The 13,519-nt window shown below is 50.2% G+C and overlaps 1 protein-coding gene across 4 annotated transcripts in view; it reads left to right on the forward strand.

Moving 5' to 3' along the window:
• SSBP4 (single stranded DNA binding protein 4) overlaps positions 1–13,519 on the forward strand; it is a 44,371-nt gene that overhangs the window by 17,465 nt on the left and 13,387 nt on the right. For all 4 annotated transcript variants that reach the window (XM_069065955.1, XM_069065775.1, XM_069066011.1 and 1 more), the window contains exon 5: positions 9,824–9,904. In XM_069065955.1, coding sequence (XP_068922056.1) covers positions 9,824–9,904 — 81 coding nt within the window. The remainder of the gene's footprint in view (positions 1–9,823; positions 9,905–13,519) is intronic.

The raw sequence follows: 13,519 nt of genomic DNA on the forward strand, positions 1-13,519 counted from the left end.
CTCTCCCTCCTTCTCTCTCCTCTCTCTCTCTCCCTCCCTCTTCCTCTGTCTCTCTCTTTCTCTCCCTCCTTCTCTCTCTCCCCCCCTGGCCCGAGTCTGCATCCCTCTCCCGGTTCTATGGGGGTCTCGAATTCTCTCTGCCTCTCTTTGCATCCTAGAGACTCCCCTGTTTTTGCTCTCAGTTCCTCCCACTTTCTTTGCTGCTCTTCAGCTCTCTTCCCTCCCTTTGCTATATCTCTGGGTCTCAGCCACCCCCTCTTTCCTTTGTTGGGTCCCTGGTCTCTTGGTTTCTCTGTCTCTTCCCCCCTTTGCTGGGTCTCTGTCTCTGCTTCTTTGTGACCTTGGTATCTTCAGGAAAAGCCCAGCGCTCCCCAACCAGTTGTCATAGCAACGGCTGTTTTGCCTTCTCCGAGAAGCTCATCAGGCCCTGATTGACAGGGGGGGAGGCTGAGGGGGCCCCCCAGCTCCCCAATCCCAGGCCCGAGGGGGGAGGGGAGACTATTCCCCGCCTCCAAGCCTTCCCGACCAGTCCCGCCCCCATCCAGGTTTCTTTGCCCTCCAGGCCAGCCCTGGATTGTCCCAAGGAGGGCTGAGCCTTGCCTGGGGAGGTAACCCCCTCACAGACCCCATGTGTGGGGGGTGCTAGGAGCAAGGGCTGGGACCCTTCCCCCATCCCTCATCCACCTACACACAAGCTCACCCTCTTGCCTGGTTCCCTAGCAGGGTGGGGAGAGGCAGCCACCCGCGGGCTCCCCAGGGCCAGGTCCACCCGCCTGCCGGCTTCCTCCTCCTCCGACCCATCCAGGAAGCTCTGCGGCGCCTGGCGCTGCCCTCAGGGCTGGGCTTGGGGGAGGGGGGGAGGGGAAGCTATGAAAGTCCAGAGAGGCCTGGAAGAAAGGATAGAGAGCTGGAAGGCCCCTACAATTTAGAATGTCTGGGCTGGAAAGGCCCTTAGAACTGAGAATGTCTGGGCTGGAAGGGCTCTTAGAATTTAGGGTGCCTTTGCAGAAAAGCCCCTCTTCACAGCTGCATGGACCTTTAGGACACAGAATATAGGATGTCAGAGCTGGGAAGGACCTTAGAACAAGAAAGCCAGAGCTGGGAGGGACCTTGGAATGTGGACCATCAGAACTCTAAGGGACCCTGGTCCATAGAAGTCAGGCCTGCACCACTTACTAAGCACTTGCTATGTTGGCTGGGCTGTAGCTTGGACTGGGGGATGCCAAGATGACACTGTCTGCCCTCTGGGAGCTTCTACTGGGTGGGGTGAAGAGAGAGGAAAGAAATGACCCAGAGATAATAAGAGTTCATTGTTTTGGAGGCAAAGGTGAGGTCCAAACAATACAATAGAAAGTTTTGAAGAGAGGGAAAACATGGGGTTCTCCAGGATCTCCATAGAGGTAGCCTGAAAGAACAGACATTTTGTAAGGCCTAGAACAGGGGTGGGGAACCTTCGGCCTCCAGGCCACATGTGACCCTCTAGGTCCTCCGGTGTGGCCCTTTGACTGAATCCAAGTTTTACAGAACAAATCCTTCTCTTAAGGGGATTTGTTCTGTGAAGTTTGAATTCAGTCAAAGGGCCTCACTTGAGGACCTAGGGGGCCACAGGTTCAGCACCCCTAACCTAGAGGAAAGAAGGGAGTGAGGAGCAAGCAGAGGGGACAGCCAGTGGCCATGCTCTGTAGAGAGGTGGACAGGAGGCAGCGGGTAATCCACCTTCAGCAGGGAGGAGTGGAGAGTACCAGGCTTGGGGGGTGGAGGCCACCCAGTTGGAATCCCATCTCTGACAGTTACCAGTTGTGTGACCAGAGGCAAACTTTCTTAGCCTCAGTTTCCTCATCTGTAAAATGGGAGGGTTGGATCAGACGACCTCCAAGCTCTCTTCCAGCTCTTAAAAAAACAAACCAAAAAAGCCTTCCAAAAAAATCCCATTTTATCCTCCCAACCACTAGAGATAGGTGCTGTTATTATGCAGATTTCACAGATGAGAAAACAGACACATTGAGGTTGAGTGATTTGTCCAGTGTCACACAGCTAGTAAAGATCTGAGGCCACATTTGAACTCAGTCTTCCTGACTCCAACGCTAGCTTCTTCTTAAAATTAATTTTAAAAATCTGTGATCCTTTGATCAAGTCTGATCCGGGGATCAACCCTCCTAAAATTTTATAAATAGGGAAACTAAATGCAAGGGAAGGGAAGTGTTCTTCTTTGGGCCTAGGACAAAATCAGGCCAGCTTCCTTTCCCAGGGCCACCCTACAAAAAGTAACACGCCAGGGTCGCTGTCGAGGACCCCAGGAAAGCATCTGGGGATCTACTGGAATCGCCGGCTGGCGCGTACGAGTAGACACTGGAGTGAGCAGGGGTCTGCGGGGCTGGACCTGCCTGGGGCGAAGAGGGTTAAGGTGGGGCCGTCGGGCAGCCGGCCGGCCCATGGGCCCTGGGCTGGGCCGGGCGGGCTGGGAGGAGGGGTGCACTCCGCAGCCTCGCCCCGGGCGCTGTTGGTCTTGGCGGCGGCCACAGACTCGCCATTGTCTTGCAAATGATTTGCGCCGGGCCCTCCAGCGAGTTCAGCTGGGTCCAGCCGCCTAGAAAACCGGCGCCTCCCCCTCCCGGGGCCTTAGCGCCATCCTGGCTCTGACTTAAGCCTTGGAGCCGGTGAGGCCCCTGACCGGGGAGGGCAAAAGAGGGAGCCTCCCCCGACCCCGCCCCCTCCGGAGACCCCGGGTATGAGTCCTGGCTAATTTAAGTGACTTTGGATAAGTCCTCATCTCTCCAGGGAGGGTGTTGGATTAGCTAGATGGTTTCTTTCCGGCCCTGACAATCCGGGTTTCTCTCCAAAACCCCGGTATTCCTGCTAGTCCTCCGGCACTGGGCTGCTGCCCTTGCAAGGAAGGGCAGGGGCGCCCCTCCTTCTGCCCTTCGGTCCTCTTAGACCCAGCGATCCTGAGGGACCCCGGAACCCGGAGGAGGGAGGGGCAGTGGGGAAAGCAATCCAAGTCCCTAAATTTATAACAGATGGGGCGGGGTTAACTGGGGGCCCTCCTCTTCTGGCTCCTCCCCCACCTACGGCTGTGCGGAAACTGAGCTAGAGAATGTTGGAAAGAGGACCTGAGCCTCGGCCTCTGGGCTTAATAATGATGGGAATAATAGGTCAGTTTGCCGGGGGCTGTAGGTGTTATTTTAACGTCACTACCGCCCTGAAGCGGCGAGGTCTACTTCTAATCTCTGTTTGACAAATGAGGACATTGAGGCACAGAGAAGTGGTTGCTGAGAGTCACACAAAGCAGGATCTGAGAGGTCTCCCTGATCTTCCATTTGATCGACAACGCCTGAGGGCAAGGACCGAGTCTTTGCCTTTATTATACTTGGTGCCGAGCATACTGGAAGCGCATAATGCATGCTGATTGAGTGACTCCCAAGGCCAGGCTTGGATCTCACTACGTTTGTCTTCTCTAGGTTGAGATGAAGGAATTGGGACTAGTCAGTGAGTGGTAGCGCCTGAATCCTAACCGGACAAGTACAGGCCTCTTGACCATCCCTCAGCCCACAAGTCTTTTTAAAGCTATCACTAGATTTGGGAATACAAAGGCAAAAATGTTCTGCCCTCCAGGAGCTTATCAGGACCGGGAGGGGGGACCACCACTTACACCCCTAAGTATATACAAAATAAGCTACAAGGCCAGTGGGTTGGGGGAGGGTGTCGAGGGGAGCACAGGCAGCTGGGGGACATCAGGAAGGTGTCTCTATAAAAGTGACATTTGAGCAGCCCTTGGAAGAATGCTGTTGAGTCTAAGAGGCAGAGGTGAGGAGGGAGAGTGTTTCAGGCCTGATACTGGAGGGGGATGCTGTGGTTGTTCATGAGCATTCTGAACCTCAGCTTCCCCTTCTGGAAAACAGAGCTAATAGCAGTAATACCCACCTGTGTTCAGTCATTTTCCGTCGTGTCTGACTCTCTGTGACCCCATTTGGAAAGATACCAGAGTCGTTTTCCATGTCCTTCTCCAGCTCATTTTACAGATGAGGAAACTGAGGCAAGCAGGGTTAAGTGACTTTCCCAGGGTCACACAGCTAGTGTCTGCGATTAGATTTGAACTCAGTCTTCCTGACTCCAGGCTCAGCACTCTATTCATGGCACCACCTAGATGCCCCAATACTCACCTAGCTTATGTTTAAGTGAAATTATGTAACAAGCTTTGGAAACTTTTCTGTATTATGTAAATATCCAGGTATTGTAAAGACATGTGTGGGACATGGTCAGACGTGCTTTAGGAAAATGACTAGAAAATGTGTGGAGAATGAACTGGAATGAGGAGGGATGGCTGCAGGAAGGCCAGGAGCTTCTGACTCCAAATGTGCTGCTCAGCCTTCAAGGCCCAGTTCATGTGGCACCTCCTCTGGGCAGCCCTCTAGGATCACCTGGTCCTCATAGAGGCTTCTTCTGCCAAGCTCCTTAGGCTTCAATGGCCCAGACCTCTCCCTCCCACTGCACTTGTTATCTCTGCCTCTTTCCCTGTCTTCGGGCCTCTGCTAGATGGGTGCTGAACTCCCTGAAGGCAGACACAGGGCTCAGCCTGCTCTGGCTTCCCTCCACTGAGCTCAGTCCTGTCACCTGGGAGCTTTCTTGCATAGTTGTTGAATGAATTATTGAGCTTCTCAGTGACTTGTCAATCAGTGAGCATTTCTTGGGGCCAGTTGAGAAAGTCCCCTGCTTTGCCTAACCCAAGTTGGGGGGCAAGGAGCACAGGATAGAAATGGAGAACCACCAGGCTTAGTCACAGTAGAGGGGGAATGAGGCATAATCATAGGACTGTAAATATAGATCAGAGGCCGTCATTTTACAGGTGGGGAAATGGAGTTCCTGAGAGGATAGGTGATGCCCTTCATATTCACTTAAATATAAAGTCATGTATTTAATATGTTGGAAATGAAATGCTCAGTTCAGAAGTTCATCAGGCAGGCCAATTTCGATAAACCATACAAAGTAGGTGTACTGTAAAATAACCCTAGAAAGGTAAGCTGATGCCTGGCTGGAAAGAGTTTTAAATCTCCAACTTATGAGTTGTTTTTTTTTTAGAGGGGGGGAAAGCAGGGCAATTGGGATTAAGTGACTTGCCCAAGGTCACATGCCTAGTAAGTGTTAAGTGTCTAAGGCCAGATTTGAACTCAAGTTTTCCTGATTCCAGGGCCAGTGCTCTATTCACTGTACCACCTAGCTGCCCCTTATGAGTTTATTATTATATTATATTATATCACTTCATCACTCTGGGTCTGTTTCCTCATCTGTAAAATGGATATCGGATCAGAATGACCTCCAACCTCTCTTTCTGACACTACGCTCTGTTGGGGAAACTGAAGTTTAGTGTGGTTATGGTTATGGACTTTTTCCAAGACCACCCACCTAGTGGCTAGGTGGTAGCCTTGGAACTTGAACCCTGCCCCTAGGACATCACTTCCAATGTTTTTTCCAGTACTCTTTGCTTTTGGGGGAGGGTCGTGTGTCTCATTTGCAGTAATGTTGAAGTCAATTTTACTTGCAGATAGAAGGTGTAGTTGTCTTAAATCAAACTTAACTCTTGGTTTTGAAAGCAGGATTCATTTAGGGACCCTTCTTAATGTCCTAGAAAAAGTACATGGGAAAATAATGGCAGACTGAGGAACCAGGCAGAGCAGGGACTAGTCCATTATCCAGTAACAAGGCTTTTGTTTGTTTGTTGGAAGGCACTGGAGTTAAGTGACTTGCCCAGGTTCACACAGCTAGTGTCTGAGGTCTGATTTGAACTCAGGTCATCCGGACTCCAGAGCAGTGCTTTATCCACTGTGCCCTAACAAGCCTTCTGTTGAAAGACGTTCCCAGTCTTGGGCCAGGCTCTGGAAAAGGAGATCCAACTTCTGCCCTCTGAATTGTTTAATGTTTGTCTTTGCATTCCCAGCCCTGGATCCTGAGAAGTGTCTTACAAGTAGTTGTTGAATGAATGAATGAATGAATGTTCTCAAATTGGGGGGAGAGGGACTCAGTAGCAGACAACCAGTAGAGCTCTAAATTGTCCTCTCTCTCTCTCTGTGTCTCTGTCTCTGTCTCTGTCTCCATCTCTGTGTCTCTGTCCCTGTCTCCATCTCTGTCTCTCACTCTCTCTCTCCTAAACCCTCTTGCTCTCAAATGAAACAGCTCTCTCCATAGTTACCAGTGATCCCTTACTTGCCCAATCCAAAGGCCTTTTTTTTTTTCTTTTAAGCAATCGGGGTTAAGTAACTTGCTCAAGGTTACACAGCCAGGTGTTTCTGGGTGGGTGCTAAGTGTCTGAGCCCAGGATTCGATCCCCAGGTCATCCTGACACTGGGGCCGGTGCTCTTACTCGCTGTGCTACCTGGCCGCCCCCAAAGGCCTTTTCTTAGCCCTCATCCTTCTTGCCCTTTCTCTGGCCTTCAACACCGTCTATCACTCCTCCATGATCCTTCTTCCTCTCTTGTTTCAGAGACACAGCTCTCCCCTGGTTTTCCTTCTGGCCGCCATCCTGCTATACTTTCTCATTCTCCTTTATTGCTTCTTCATTCCTGGGTATCCCCCAAGGCTGTCATGGATGCTTTTCTCCTCTCCCTCTATCCTGTTTCACTTGGTGATCTCATCAGCTCCCAAGGTCCATTATCCTCTCTCTGTAAATGATGCCCAGATCTATAGATCCCGCCCCAGTCTTTCTCCTGAGCCACAGTCCCTCATCACTGTCTATTGGACATCTCAAGCTCAATATCCCCCAAAACCCCCAAGAACTCATTATCTTCCCCCCTCCAACCCTCCCTTCCTGCCCGGCATTCCTCTTACTCTGGAGGACACTGCCACCTTCCCAGTCACCTAGGCTTCCTCCTTCGATTTCCAGCCTTAACTCCACACTCTCATATTTGGTACGTTGCTGAATTCTTGTGGTTCCTCAGTCAGTCAGTAAACATGTGTTGAGTATCTACAACATTGTGCTGGGGAGACGAAGAAGAGCAAAGGACAAGGAGCTCATAGTCTGATGGGAGAGACGAGATGCAAGCCATCCACAGCCCAGCCGTAGAGAGGATCAGTGGGGCGCAATCAACATAGGGAAGGCACTGGCATTCAAGGGGACCAGGGAAGGCTTCCTGTATAAGGGGCGAGGGGGGGGTTGGCTGGGGCTTCAGAGAAACCAGGAGGTGGGGATGAGAAGGGGGAACATTCAAGGCATGGTCATAGCCTGGGGAAACAGTAGGAGTTTGGAGATGTCTTGTGTGAGTTCTCTGACACTGAGTCAAAGAATATGTAGTGGGTGAGGAGGGGAAAGAAGGCTGGGAAGGGCTTTGAATGCCAAAAAAGATTTTCTGGGGGCAGCTAGGTGGCACAGTGAGTAGAGTGCTGGCCTTGGAATCAGGAGGACCTGAGTTCGGATTTGGCCTCAGACACTTAACACACACAAAAAAAACCTAGCCGTGTTACCTTGGACAAGTTACTTAAAAACCCAATTGCCCTCCAAAAAAAGAAAGATAAAAGATTTTCTGTTTGATGTTGGAGGTGTAGGGAGCCATTGGAGTTGATTGAGTTGGGTCTGGGGAATGGGGGGAAGGAGGTGACTTCATAACACCTGGGCTTTAGAAAGCACCAGCTTTGAAAGCAGGTGGAGGATGGACTGAGGTGGGCAGAGCCTGGAGTCAGGCAGACCATTCAGGGGTGACAGAACAGACCAGGCAGGGGGTGACAAGGTCCAGGCCCAGGGTGATGTCCGTGTCAGAGAAGAGAAGCGGCACACCCAAGAGTTGTCGGGAAGGTCCAGTGTACAGGCCTTAGCAGCCAACTGGATATGGGATGGGGGGCGGGGGAGGGGGCAGTGAGAGAGAGGAATTGAGGGCGACACCAAGATTTTACACAGGCCATCCCCCAATCCTGGAATTCTCTCCACTGTCCCTTTGGCTCTTTAGATTCCTTCAAGACCCTAAAGGAATCCCACTTTCTCAAAGAGAACCCCACCTTTCCCTCCCACTGCCAGTGACTTCTATAACCTTCACTCTTCGTCTTTCCTGCATGTGCTGAGCTCCCCATTCCCATATAAGCTCCTGGAGAGCAGGAGTTCAGGGTTTAGGGTTTGCCTTAAGTGCTTAATGTGGTAAGCACTTAATAAATGCTCGTACACTTGACATCATGATTTTCAGACTGTGTATATCTGTTGGGTCCCATTCCTGCACCCCTAACCCAGCAGGTGACATTCTACCTCCTGGCCTTTATACGCTCTGTCCCCCATGCCCTTCCTCCTCACCTTGGCCTCTCAGTAATGATAATAGCTTGCATTTAATAAAGCACCCACTGTATGCTAAATACTGTGCAAAGTGCTTTACAAATCTCTGATCCTCACATCACCCTCAATGGTGTTATTATCCCCACTTTACAGTTGAGAAAACCAAGTCAGACAAAGGTATAGTGGCTTACCTAGGGCCACGCTGCTAGTAAGTGTCTAAGGCAGGATTTGGACTTGGATCTTCCTGACTTCAGGCCCAGCACTCTTCCGTGGTCTCCTACTAAGTCTTTTTTCCAGATCTTCTCTGCTGGTTGCACTTCCTTCCTCTTCCTTCCTCCAGTGGTCACATGCATGCTGCTTACCCTTTTGTTTGGTAACAAGAGACTGGAAGGTCTTGGAGGGCAGGCATGGTTTGGTTTCTGTTCACATATCCCCAGGGCTCATAAGGCACAATATCTGGCCTGTCATAGGCACCTAGTAAACACTTGATTAGATAGAAACAAAACACAGCCTCACATCCCCAGAGGAAACATCTAATTCATCTACCTTCAGGCCTGACTGGTCTGCCAAGGCTTCCTAGAAGGGCTGGGGATTGAAAGATGGGGGGAAGGGGTGAAGACCCCAAATGCTTCTTCTTCATAGCCTTGCAAGTCTGTCTCTTCCTCAGCACTCGGCACTTTCCTGCAATTGAATTAGACTGGGGCAGGGATCTGGAACCTGAGACCCACCTGTTTGTTATCTTGGATGGGAGGAAATGACATCTTTATCTCTAGGAACCTTTGGGTTCCCTAGTACTCCTGGGTCTTTTAGTCATTTCAAAACGTGCTCCAGAGAAGAACTCCCTCCTTAGCCTTCATCAGCTTCACTGCTTCAGGGCTGCAATAAGGTTGGGGACCACTGGCTTGGGAGGGCCCCCATACTGCTTGTGACCCAGGGCAAGATTCTTCTCCTTCTGGGCCTCAGTTTGGCCTAGTTGCTCTCTAAGGTCAAGGATTTCATGATTCTCCGAATTAGGGAATTTTAGGATTTAGACCAAGAAGGAACTCCAGAATGTCAGGGCTGGGTGGGCCCTTAGAAAACTGAATGTCAGAGCTGGGAGGGCCCTTAGAACACAGGTTGTCAGAACTGAAGGGTCCTTAGAACCCAGAATGTCAGAGCTGGGAGGGCTCTTAGAATAGAGAATGTCAGGGCTGGGAGTGACCTTAGAACACAGAGTGTCAGAGTTTAGAGCTCAATGATTCCTTCTCCCTCATTTTACAGGTGGGGAAACTGAGGCACAGGAAAGGGCCATATATCCGAACAAGAGGCCGCCAACTCTAGGCCTACCTACCCACAGTATACAAAGGATTATAGGTCTAGCTCTCCCCCTTCATTTTATAGGTGATGAAATAGCTTTAGAGAAGTGATTCTCCTACCATCCCAAGGTAGTAAGTGGGTGCTTTCATGCCACATCCAGTGCCCTTTCTACACATTGTACTACTATCCCTTCCTTCATAGGGGCACCGGGGCTGGCATAGGTGGGGGACAGAAGGACTCCATCATGGTAGATTTTGACTGACTCTTCTCTCTCTTTTTCAGAGTGCGGCTGCAGCGCCCAGCCCAGTGATGGGTGGCATGGCCCCCGGTGATGGGATGCCTATGCCAGCTGGCTTCTTTCAGGTACCACAATGGGACTGTTTCCTGGGGAGCAGGATTGGGGGGGCACAGACTTGTTCTTTGGCAGTTTCAGGAATGAGGTGGGGCTGTGGGGAGGGTAAAGGTTAAATTTCTCTCGGTATGTAGGGTTGTGTGGGGCTCTGCGTGTACGTGGGCATGGGATGCAGTTGTCTGTGGGATGTGTGTTTGTGAGAGAGAGCAGATGATATGGGTGTCTTGGGAGAGGGATGAAGAGAGAGAGGGAGAGAAAGAAATAGTGGGTGAGAGGGAGAAGGGGAGAAGAGAAAGGGAGAAGGAAAGAGGGAGGGGGAGAAGAGAGAGAGGAGGGAGAGAAAAATGGTGAGAGGAAGGAGGGGGGAAGGGGGAAGAAAAAGAGGGAGAGGAGATAAGAGAGGAAGAGGGGAGAGAAAAGAGAGAGGGAAAGGGAGAAAGAGGGAAGAAAAGAGAGGGAGGGGGAGAGAGAGAGGAGGGAGAAGAGAGAAGCAAAGGAAGAGAGAGAGAGAGAGAGAGAGGGGTATAAAGTCTACCTGTGTGTGAGTCAGCAGCATGGAGCCTATGGCCATGTGTTTGTGTAAGAGAGAAAGAAAGAAATGTTGTGGCCTGCCAGAGAGGAGGCTTGTGTATAGACGAAAGATACAGTCTGTCGGTGAGAGAGAAAGAGGCAGAGTGTGGGTGTGTGAGTATGTGTTGGTGAGAGGAAGAACTATGGGAGGGGGCTGTGGAGTGTGTGCCTAGAGAGGGAGAGATGTGGGGGCATCTCTGAGCAGGAGGGGGAGGGACGATCTGGGGGAGAGAGAGGCCTGGAGGTCTTTGCGGCTTTGGGGTCTGTATGTTTGGAAGAGAGAAAGCAGCATGGGGTCTCTAGACTTGCATGTGAACGAGAGGCGTGGGGTCTGTGTGTGTGGGAGAGAGAAAGAAATAGGCATGAGTCTGTATGCATGGGGGAGGGCTGTAGAGAGGCAGGAAGGAGGGAGGTCTGTGGGGTTTGTGTGTGTAGGAGAGGTGTTGGGCTGATACAGAGCACTAGAGAGAGGGGGCCTTGGAGGCTATGTGATCTAAAGGGCTGAGGTTTGTGTATTTGAGAGACTGGGGCAGGCCCCGGGGCACAGGGGATCTGTAGGGGAAAGGGGCTAGGAGTTGTTGGAATGTGTGGGGATGTCAGAGGGGTCTGTGGGTGAGAAAAGGAGAGAGGAGGGTATGGGATCTCAAGAGACAGAGACAGAGAGTAAGGAGAGAGAGAGAGAGAGAGAGAGAGAGAGAGAGAGAGAGAGAGATGTATGTGATAGAGACATGAGGGCTTTCTGTATGGGAAAGAGAGGAGGTATAGGGTGTACCTATGGGAAGCATGAAGTCTATGGGGAACATGGAGGCATCTGTCTGAGAGAGAGAGAGAGGGGTATAAGGTCTGTGGAGGGTAGGAGTCTGGGTGAGAGAGAGGGGATATGGAATGCTGAGACACAGAGAAGGGGGGTAGGAGAGAGTGTGTGGGGTCTACAAGAAAGAGAAAAGAAAGTGTATGTGTACTTAGAGACAGAGAGAGAAGCATGGAGTCTATGTATGTGAGAGAGGGAGAAATATAAAAGGATGTAAGGTCTTTGTGTGTGAGAGAGAGAGGCATGAGGTCCTTAGGGTAGGAAAGTCGGGGGTGTTTGTGTATGAGAGAGGTCAGACTATGAGGTACGAGAGGGGAGGAATCTATGTCTGAGAGGGATAAAGATGAAAGTAGAGTGTGTGTGTGTGTGTGTGTGTGTGTGTGTGTGTGTGTGAAGTGGGAGGAGAGGAGGGTATAGGGTCCCTTTGTGTTGGAAAAAGGCATGAAGTCTGTGTGTGAGAGAAGCAAGAAATCTGTTGGGGGAGGGACACGGGGATCTGTGTGTGAGAGGGAGATGGGAGGCATGAGCTCTATGACAGGGTGTGTGTGTGTGTGTGTGTGTGTGTGTGTGTGGTGGGGGTAAAGGTTGGGGAATCCAGGACAGGGCATGAGGAGAGGGAGGTTCCACATTTAGGAGGTTGGGGCTATGGGTCTTGGATATTCTAATTCAATATTAATTTAGACAGAAGGCTGCCTGGGGCAGTGGATAGAGTATAGGCCCTGGAGTAAGGAATCAGGGCCTGAGTTCAGATCCAGCCTCAGACACTTACTAGCTGTGTGACCCTGGGCAAGTCTCTAATTCTAGCTGCCAAAAAAAAAAAAAAGAGGAAGGCTGATGTGGGGAAGTGACCCAGGGATCACTGTTGTTGGGTTTCCTGGCCATTTTGCATTCTTGTCAGTGACCTGGATCAAGGAGGACCAGATCTGTAGATGACAGATAGCCAGAAAGGTCCCTTAATGCCAGGCTTCTTAAACTTTTTCTACTCGAGACCCCTTTCTGCATTTTGGCAGTGTTCCTTATTGTTTCGTGACCTAAGGGCAAGCACAGAGCAAAGTGTGCATGTTTTGTGTTCAGAACCAAGGCTACTGTGAAGTTCTGTGAAAGCAGTGCCAGAAATACTTTAGATTCATTACATGTTTGATTTTGAATTAATTTTTGGTCTATTTGGAATTAATTTTGGTTGTTGGGTAGTCAGAAACCTTTTACTGTTGCCAAATTTTTTGGGACACCATATAGGGTCGTGACCCACAGTTTAAGAAGTGCTGCTTAATGCACTGAAGGATTAGCCAGGAACCCAAAAGATCTGGAGAGACCAGAACACTGAGCCAGATGTATTTAAGATGTATTTAGTAGAGATAAATGTAAAGTCCCACACCGGTTCAAGAAATCAACGTAAGTACAAGGTAATAACAGTAATGATGGCAATGGCCTTAGAGCTTGCAGAACTATTTGCATATATTACTTGAATTCCACTAAAATACAGAGGAAGTTTTGGCTCCCCATGCTCTCTGTTTTCCAGATAGGACAACTCTGGTTCATAAAGCTTACATGGTCTTGTTAGGGAGACTTCAGAGGTGGCATTTGAAACATGAATTCCATGTTTCCAAGTTGAGGTCCTTGGGGACTGCAGGTTCAGAATGAGTCAGCAGTGTAATATGTCAGCTAAAAAATGCTAAGGAAGTCTTAGTTGCATTGAGAGATAGTATACAGGAATCCTGTTGTATTTTGTCTCCGGCTGCTTCAGAGATATTGTGCAATGCTCTGGATGCTACATTTCAGAAAGGACAGAGAACGAACCAAGAGGATAGCGATCAGCATGGAGAAGTACCTTGAATCCATGACAGTACGAGAACCAGTTGAAATAACTGGGGATTTTTAACGTGGAAAATCGCAAAGTGGAGGAGAAACATGATAGTTGTGTTCAGGAATCCGGTGTGGAAGACAGACCAGCTCCAGAGTGCAGAAGCAGAAATTATGGGTGGAAGTCACAAAGGGAATGGTTGAAGCTTGACACTGAGGAAAGCTTGCTAACCATTAGAGCTGGCCAAGGGGAATGGGCTGCCTTGGGAAGGAGGGAGGTCCCTGCATGTCTACAGGCAGCGGCTGGCTGAGCTCTTGTGACGGATGGGCTAGAGAAAAGTCTTGTTCATAGATGGGTTGGTATAATTGCCCTCCCAGAGTCTATGCTTCTGAAAACAGAGTGTCTCTGTGTGTGTGTGAGAGAGAGAAAGAGGGTGTGTGAGAG

The sequence above is a fragment of the Petaurus breviceps genome, unplaced genomic scaffold (assembly GCF_028583685.1).
Source record: "Petaurus breviceps papuanus isolate PSGF00001 unplaced genomic scaffold, PetGlider_PUasm1.0 108, whole genome shotgun sequence".
NCBI classification, from domain to species: domain Eukaryota; kingdom Metazoa; phylum Chordata; class Mammalia; order Diprotodontia; family Petauridae; genus Petaurus; species Petaurus breviceps.